At 37.0% G+C, this 9,090-nt stretch overlaps 3 protein-coding genes across 4 annotated transcripts; 1 reads left to right on the forward strand and 2 right to left on the reverse strand.

Annotated features, from left to right (window-relative positions):
* The first annotated feature begins 411 nt into the window (after nt 1-411).
* On the forward strand, nt 412-2,298 carry LOC110776970 (vignain-like). Its single transcript, XM_021981540.2, has 4 exons — nt 412-860; nt 1,330-1,565; nt 1,693-1,833; nt 1,939-2,298. Exons 1-4 carry the CDS (start codon nt 419-421, stop codon nt 2,218-2,220), a joined length of 1,101 nt encoding a protein of 366 aa, XP_021837232.1. The 5' UTR covers nt 412-418; the 3' UTR covers nt 2,221-2,298.
* Nucleotides 2,299-2,386: 88 nt separating this feature from the next.
* On the reverse strand, nt 2,387-3,926 carry LOC110776966 (uncharacterized). Of its 2 annotated transcripts, none has more exons than XM_021981535.2 (4): nt 3,481-3,926; nt 3,206-3,369; nt 2,879-3,107; nt 2,387-2,743 (listed from the first exon to the last, which is right to left on the reverse strand). In XM_021981535.2, the coding sequence occupies exons 1-4, from the start codon at nt 3,557-3,559 to the stop codon at nt 2,616-2,618; spliced, it is 600 nt and encodes a 199-aa protein (XP_021837227.1). In that variant the 5' UTR covers nt 3,560-3,926; the 3' UTR covers nt 2,387-2,615. The 2 variants fall into 2 exon arrangements, with proteins under 2 accessions (XP_021837227.1, XP_021837229.1); XM_021981537.2 differs by having other exon boundaries at nt 2,388-2,743; nt 2,879-3,104; nt 3,481-3,922.
* Nucleotides 3,927-4,227: 301 nt separating this feature from the next.
* LOC110776965 (putative pentatricopeptide repeat-containing protein At3g16890, mitochondrial) lies at nt 4,228-8,822 on the reverse strand. The gene is made up of 2 exons (XM_021981534.2): nt 6,293-8,822; nt 4,228-5,096 (listed from the first exon to the last, which is right to left on the reverse strand). The coding sequence occupies exon 1, from the start codon at nt 8,511-8,513 to the stop codon at nt 6,402-6,404; it is 2,112 nt and encodes a 703-aa protein (XP_021837226.1). The 5' UTR covers nt 8,514-8,822; the 3' UTR covers nt 4,228-5,096; nt 6,293-6,401.
* Between the last annotated feature and the right edge of the window lie 268 nt (nt 8,823-9,090).

Below are 9,090 nucleotides of genomic sequence, written 5' to 3' on the forward strand. Positions count from 1 at the left end.
ACTCCGAAATACTCCTTCCAATTCGTAATTTATACTCGTATTTCCCTTGTTGCTAATACTCCCTCCGTCCCTTAATACTCGACATGCTTTAACTTTTTGCACTATTCACATAATTCACTTTGACCCTATTTTATTTCTATTATATGAAAACAAATGTTAGTATATAATATATTGTTGGATTCATCTTAATATATATTTTCAAAATATTAATATTTTATAAATTTTTATAATATGTAGTTAAAGAAATTAGTGGTCAAAGTTATGCATTGACAAGCGTGTCCGGTCAAAACAGGTCGAGTATTAAGGGATAGAGGGAGTATCTTTTATGATAACATCTATAAATACCCATCTCTTTTCTCAAATGATCAATCAATTCATACAGTTTCCCACAATACCATATCACAAAAATAAACCAGTTATGGGTTACAACAAGTGCATATTGCTTGTATCCTTAGCCATAGCCATAGCCGTGGCCTTCGCCGGGCTCTCTGAGGGGTTCGATTTCCAAGAGGACGATCTAGTATCCGAGGATAGTGTAAGGAACTTATATGAGAGATGGAGTACTGAATTTACTGTTTCGAGAAGCTTCGATGACAAGCACAAGAGGTTCAATGTGTTCAAGGACAATGTGGATCATGTTCATCAAGTTAATAAGATGAACAAACCTTACAAGCTTAAGTTGAACATGTTTGCTGATATGACGAACGTAGAGTTTCGTAGCTACTTTGCTGGGTTGAAGGGGAAGAAGAAGACTAATGGCACCGTAAGTTTCATGTATGCAGATGCCGGTAATGTCCCTCCGTCCATTGATTGGAGGACAAAGGGTGCTGTTACTCCTGTTAGGAACCAAGGCCATTGTGGTAAGTGCATGGTTTCGTAAACTATCTATCTATCTATTACATTATGCTAAAACAGACACCAGGAGGCAGGAATGACATTAGTCACTTTCTGGTGTAAAATTTTCCCGTCAAAATTTTTTTTCTAAAAAATCTCTATTTTATTTGTTCTTTCATTTCTATCCTTTTATATTAACCGTTTATGTATGGGGACAAAAATACTCCCAAATAGTTTTTAGATAATGAAAATAATATATGTCGTATAATAATTTAATAAAAATGACTTTTGGCAATATTTAATCAAATTATATATTAATAATGGAAAATATAGTAGGAGAAAAATATTTCACTGGCATATATTACAGAGTATTAAAAAGTTGGTCAAATAATTATAGAATATCTGTACATGTAGGGAGACCTTATCTAGTTAATGGTTAAAGTTGTGCATTGGAGAATGTGAGAGTATAATTGTTGCAATTGTTAATGCTTACAGGAAGTTGCTGGGCATTTTCGACGGTTGCATCAGTAGAGGGTATAATCCAAATCAGAACAGGGAAGCTAGTTTCATTGTCAGAACAGGAGCTTGTTGACTGTGACACCTTCCAGAACCGAGGATGCAACGGCGGCCTAATGAGCGTGGCGTTCGATTTTGTCAGGCTAAGGGGTGGCCTCACCACTGAAGAAAACTACCCTTACACAGCTTTTAACGGAATATGCAATATATTTAAGGTATGAAAAAGTTGGTTTTTTTGCTGCGCGCCAATTTTCTCAGTTCAGATTATTTTGCACATTTTGGGTAATACTTACATAAATCTTTAACCCAAATTTCCAAATAAAAATAACAATAATAATGCAGGTGGATACTGCAAAAGTATCAATTGATGGGCATGAGGATGTACCTGTGAATGACGAGGGCGCCCTGCTCAATGCTGTCGCGAACCAACCTGTGTCTGTGGGCATCGATGCTGGGAGTCGAGATATGCAGTTCTACTCACAGGTAACAGAAAAGAAACATCATGAAAAGAAAAAAAACTTCAAATGAATAATAGTTTAAAAAATTAAGGCTAATTTAATGATTTTTTCTTCAATGATGTTATTAAAGGGTGTGTTCAGTGGAGAATGTGGGACAACACTGAATCATGGTGTAGCAGTTGTGGGCTATGGAACAGATGCAGGTACAGATTACTGGATTGTAAAGAATTCATGGGGAGAACAATGGGGGGAGAAAGGTTACATACGGATGAAGCGTGGTATCGTTGATAGACAAGGATTGTGTGGGATTGCAATGCAGGCCTCTTATCCTGTCAAAAACACTTTCAGTAGTAATCCTTCATCTTCTGTTCAGGAAGGATACTCCAGGACCAGGAAGAATCGATTTAATTAAACAGGATTCAGAGATGTTTGGTTCCTTCTCTTACTATACGATCATTCAAACTAATTACATCGCGTTTTATAACATGAATTATACATTTCAATCAATGTTTGTAAGCAATTCTTTATAGGCTTATAGCAGGTATAGTATAATTGTAATACTTGCTGGCAATGAAATAAAGTACTGAATTATAAACATAAGAAAGAGTCATTTTCATTATTGAAATGTAATGTCAAACATCAAAACTTACATAGTCGCTTAAACGAAAGCTTTTGGAAAAACAAATTCCATCAGTATAGAGCATAAACCCTAAACCCTTCCAAGGGGAGTAGGAACACAAGTATAGTTTGTACTTTGTAATAAATTAACAATACTCAATAATTAGTAATTAACTAATTACCCTGGTTTTACAGCAGTAATACAATTTGCCCTATGATTGAAATCAGAATGCCAGACAGTACAGATATAGTAGCCTTGCTGCCAATGTTTCCGCTTCCTTCATCAGCTTCAATATGCTCTCCTACATCGAAGAACCCTGCACGAAAACATTTTCACATTAAGCAACTTTTTCAAATATGATTCAGGCTTTAACTTTTATTAAGGCTAAATTTAGAAAGTGACCTATTTATTTTGAAACGGACTATAATAGAAATAATGTAGGATATTGTACCTCTTTTATCACCATGGCCACAGCCAGCTAGAATTGTGTCCCTGACATCTTGAGTGGTGGCCTTGTTAAAGAATATGAAGTGATCCATAATTCCATCTATGCAGTCTAGCACGAGGTTTGTTTCCTCGAGACAAGGTCCACTACAGAACTCATCGACATGATCATGGGGTACATGGAGCTCTCCTTTCGCTGTCAGTCTGCAGGACTCATCACATTGACTGTAGAGCTGCTACATAAAAAAACAGAATAGAATTACTCTGTGAAAAATGACTCTTAAGAACTACTGCTACATAAGGGTATGGATCCGAAAGCTTTATGTGGACTTACATGTTTCTCGTAGAAGCACACCAAAGCGTCATCAATAATATGAGTTGGATCAGCACTCGTCCCATGATCTTCCTCACCCCCTTCATGACCATGGTCTTCCGTACCCTGGCCAGGATGCCCGCCTATAACTCCAATTTGTGGCTCATAATCATCTTCTTCTCCCGCTGAATGAATAAAGAAAATTATGTTACAAAAATAAAAAAAACCGAATCAATCTTCAATCAAATCATGACTAACATAACTTGGAGAAATGCTGGTGTTCCAAGATTTACAACCTGAGGTGAAACTGACAATAACAGTACAGACAACTAAAGTCACCAGAACATATAGTCCGATTTTGAGTGAGTATGCCATTAGCAAAGATTGTTCAAGTTCACAAAATTGTGAAGGACAGAATTACACTATAAAGTTCAGCTTAACTTATAAAGTATACCATTACTCGATATATTATGTACTTGCTAGCTATATCTGGAACAACAAAAGTCCCATTTTAGGTATCAGTAACCATTTTCTCAGGAGAAAGAACAGCACATACATTACACACCAACCAATTTGGAAAGTAGTGACCTATCTTCTGCGGGAATTTAAGCTTTCAAGTGTTGCATTGTTTTTCTTAACAAACTTAAGGACAAGGAGGAATAGCTCCTTACATTAGAGGACAGTTGGAGAGGAAGTCACCAACTTTTACTTTAATCTAATTTCTGACTTGCTTTCTGCTCACACAAGCTACCTAATAGAATTCTTATAAATAAAAAAGAAGTTACCTTATAGAATAATCTTGAGTCAAGCAAACCTCATCAAACCTCAGCAAACCTTGAGTCATTTCAGGCAGTAAAACTTTTGATGTACAGTTTTTACCGTTGATTTTTCGCGCACCGCCTTGTTTACGTTAAGAAAAGTTTTACCACACCAGGCTCATACATCCTTAGGCTCTGTTTTTCTCAGCTTATTTAAGTAAGTTTCAGTAAAAATAAGCAAAAGTTCAACAAAAACAAGTCAAGTTTAGCAACAAAATAAATAAATAGGCTGAATATATAAGTTTGACATAAATAATTTTCCAAACAGAAAAAATAAGTTGAGGAGAACAGAGCCCTATCATTCAATTATGAGGAAGTACAAATGTAACTATGTACAACAACAGAAAAGTTCCTTTTACTCCAGAAATACAGCCTATACAGCACAGCCAAGCAGACATACAGGAGCCTTGTTCGAACAATCGAACATAAGATAAGAAATTGTAAAATCAAGTAATTTAATTATTTTTTCATGATCATTATTGTCAAAACCAGATTTTCAAGCCCGTCATATGGGTATACGAACGTATCCGCTGAGCCATCCTAAATAATCTTCTCACATCGAACTTCTGTGGTAGCATGAAGGCTTTTCATTTTAGATAACGAATAATCTTCCATCATATTACGGTAAACTTATATTCATACCAGCACTGCACTTGACAGTCCCTCTAGCTTCCATTTTCCATCGGTGTTGTGTCTACAGCAGGAAGTGATAATTTCGTAGTTCTTCCATGTACATCTGCTTCCTTATAGACATGTCTCAGAATGCATCTATTAAGTCATCCACTTTAGAGGAAGCCATGTCTCATAATGTATCCTTAAAACCACCAATGTCTACTTAAACCCGTATATCATATTATCATCTTCACCTGATATACTCTTCCCATGGTCATGACTGTCACTTTCCCACCAAGAGGCATAATAATTATTCTCACACCCATCAGTCTCTGAAGCTATAGTCTCCATATGCTCTTCACCTGAAGTTTGTTTAAAGAATGATCTTCACCTGTTTCGACCACATCTGTTGGACGCACACAGTCCACATCACAAAGCCTAGTGTCTCCTAGACCTAGCAGTCTTTTCAAACATTTCCGCATCTGCACATTTCACAAATGTTACAAATACCACTATTAACTCATAGCAACACGGTGTGAAAACTTACAAGATCTATTCCAAAAACTAAACATGGTTTGAATAGGTAAAGCATGAAACAGACTAGTCAGATTGAAGAATAATTCACCTAAAACATGCTACAGACTTATAGCTGGGAATTATAAGGAATCTAAGAAACAGTCTCTTCTAGTGCGGAATAAATTAGCTTGCATTCAGCTGTTTCTTCGGTAGAATGTAAGTATGTCTCAACCATGCTCAGGATCATATTTGTCAGCAAGAATGGCAAACAAATCATCAGGTCAAATAAACATGTCAAGTTCTTTCGGTCACAACAGAAGAGAGTGCAATTTATTTTATAACCTAAAAGCTTAAAGTGTCAATAAGGTGTATAGCAGAGGCAGCCATGAAAGTCAAATACTAGACATTAGCTGTTATGCCAACTGCCCTGTGTAGGTACTGAAACATACACAACAGAACCTAAAGATAGAATGTAGTATTGGGCAGTAAAGGAGAAGAGAGACTGAGGTCAAGAATTCAAGAAATGCATACTAAATTATAGACTATATCGAAAAGGGTGCTGTCAGCTGATGGAAACCAAGAATACCCCATACCATACTGTAAGTCTGTAACCAAGTTTAATCTTCTTTTTGAGATGAAGGGAATCTAACCCAGCAAATAAAAGAACCCAACCAAGAGTTAAGACCCATAAGAGGAGGAGAAGTGCCAAGGTCACAAGGGACCACAACTCCACAAGCAGAATAAAAAATGTATTTTGCCAAAGAAAATATGCAATTCAGATAAACTTTTAGATAACAACATAAAACCAACAATGTAACAATTAACAAGCATGAATTACTCCATGAGAATCTGCCTATACACAGAAAATACACATACAAGGATGCAACAGCATAGTAACGTACGGAGTAACTAACAATCAAATAATAAGAAACAGACTGCTTTACTTCTCCCTTGTTCTTTACTTTATTTTCTTGTTTTAAGGGATTTTTGTTACCCCTATGGAGAAACAGACTGCCATTATGCAATGAGAAATATCAGTGACTTGAAGGAAGTAATCTTCTTGTCGATAACAATATCTAGCCAAGTTAATACATCAAAAAAGTTACAAGCATAAAACGATGAAGTAAAGTTTCGAAAAACGTCTGCAAAATGTTCTAATTACCTGTGATGCAGCCAAGTCAGCATTAAATGGGGAATACACTGCATAAGCTTTATGGCTAAACCTCCCTGCAGGGCAGCTCAAATGCCGAAACAGTTCATAAAGTCAAGACTTACACAAGTGAGATAGACTTCACAGCTATACCCCACTGGTTGCATCTACTTGCAACATCTTGGGCTTCTTTGAACTGGCCCAATTTTACAAGGGTATCAACAAATAAATTACAGGTTTGTGAATCTGGAACACACCCATTAACTTCCATTGACAGGAAAATATCCATCGCGTCATGGGATTTACCAGTATCACACATTGACTTAATCAGAGTACTATAAGTGACATTGTCCGGAGCCAGTCCTAAAGCAAGCATGGAAACAAGCAAATTTTGTGCCTTTCCAATATTATTCATTTTGCAAAAGCTTTGAATCAAAGCATTGAATGAATAAACATCTGGGCTAATACCATCAGCTTTCATCTTTCTAAACAGTGCCATGGACCGAGAAATATCCCCAACAATGCACATAGAGCGAATCAATATGTTGTAAGTCACAGTATTAGGACTAACACCCCACTCCTTCATTTCCGCAAAACAATCAAATGCATCCTTGATCTTGTTCACCCGACAAAGACCATCAATTACTGAACTAAAAGTGAAAATATCGGGTTTAAATCCACGTTGTAAGAGCATCACCAAGAGTTCACTAGCCCTGTCTATTTTTCCAGCTTTAAAATACCCATCAATTAATGTATTGAAAGTAGCAAGACTTGGTGTAATGCCTCTTTCTTGCATCCCTAAGAACATATCTAGTGCCTCTTCAGTCATCCTAGATTTCAGCAAGCAAGCAATTACCATGTTGAACGAGTTCACATTTGATAGTAATCCAGCTTGATACATCTGCATCAAATACTGACTTCCTTCTCTCTCATGTCCCTCTTTGAACAAAGTTTCAATTAGGGTAAGATAAGTATTCAAAGATAGACTTAAACCTAATTTCAAGTAGCTATTCACTATTTCACAAGTCTCCTCAACATTCAGTTTCTTAATCAAACAGGTTATTGTGATGTTAAAAACAGAAGTATCAGGCAGATAGCCTCTTTCCCTACACGTTTGCAAAAATAAAGCAGCCTCTCTGGCCAAAGTGTCACTCGAGAGGCCGTGCAATACAGTATCGCAAAATACTTTAGGCAAAATTGGTTCTCTCTCAACAAATCCAAGAAACAGTTCAAACGCCTCGTTCTTCCCAAGACAGCGGAACACCCCATGCACCAATGACCTATATGTGGCATCACTTGGAGCCACTTTCCTAACCCTCATTGTCTCCAAAACCCGCAAGGCATCATTCGCCCTATTGGCATTACAGTATCCATCAATTAGTATAGTATATGTAAACACATTAGGTGCATAACCCAAACTCGCCATCTGTTTAACTAAACGAAGGGCTTCATCAACAACGCCGGCCTTGCAAACTCCGTGAATAAGGATATTATAAGTGAACCTATCCGGTTTACAATAATCAGAAGGCATCTGCTGGAACTTCAAATACGCCAAGTCAAGCGAATTGGACTTTATCAAAGCATCAAGTACAGCATTATATAACCTAGTAGTAGGACTAAGACCAAGAAATGAAATTTGTCCAAAAATCTCGACACAATACTTAGCTAGGCCTAATCTACCCCAACTTCCAATCAAAATACACAAAAAATCTTCAGTAATTCCATACCCAGAATTCCTAATATTCTCAACCAACTCAGTATTCAACAAAACCGGACCTTTTCTGTGTAGGTTATTAGCCAGAACACTGCGAATTCGCTGATTCTTTTCAAATAATGGGTTAGCATTCAAAACCCAGACATAAAACCTGATTGAAAATAATGGGTTTTCTTGATTTTGCAAAATACTAACCACAGATTGTAGGGTTAGAACCACCCTCCCAGCCTTTAATTCGTGGTTTAGCAACAAATGCCAATCCTTTCTCAACAAAATTTGATTCAGGGTTTTATGATCAATCGATTTCGGGGGAAATTTGTGCTCAGAAGAATACCTAAAGCTGGAATTGTTGAAATGAGAATTGGGTGAACACTTACCTCCCACTTTCTGAGCTTCAATTTGCTGAGAATTTGATGTAGGGTTTTGTTTTCTGAATGGTTTTAATTGATTTGGGTGATTTTCAGTAAGGTTTCTAAGAGCAGGAGAAGCCCTGGAAGCAAAACTGGAGAACCCTCTCATGTCTCATCTCCTCATGTCCCCTTTTGCAGAAGAAAGCATAAGAAGCAACCACAGTCCACACTACAGTCTGATTGCTGAAGGTAGATGATGCCTACTTTGCCTGAGAACTTGCGAAGTGCCGAATGCAACATGCCAACATGGACTTCGTACCCGGGTATACGCGTGACTTGGGGCTGGACAATAATATTAGGCATGGTCGCAAGGACCCGGAATGGGCCGGACCTATCTACCTGACCAACACGTATCATACTAGAGATCCGAATTTTGAAATAATATTTCAACTAGTTTGTGCCCGTGCTAATGCACGGGACTTCTATAGATTAGGAAGCAAGTAAGAATGTATTATAATAGTTTCTCAATGTTGTTAGATAATCAATTTATTGTTAGATGTCTAAGATAAATTGCCATGATCTAATAATGTCGTAAACGTATTTCTTGTACAGTCGTTGATAAGATACTTCATTGTATTAATGGTATTGTATGATTTTATTGGTGTTAGCTAATTTTTTCCAAAAGAAATATTTTTCTGATAATGATTTATCATACAGACTATATGTTTATATGTTATTTGGTTGTT

This window comes from Spinacia oleracea, chromosome 3 (genome assembly GCF_020520425.1).
Source record: "Spinacia oleracea cultivar Varoflay chromosome 3, BTI_SOV_V1, whole genome shotgun sequence".
Lineage (NCBI taxonomy): Eukaryota > Viridiplantae > Streptophyta > Magnoliopsida > Caryophyllales > Amaranthaceae > Spinacia > Spinacia oleracea.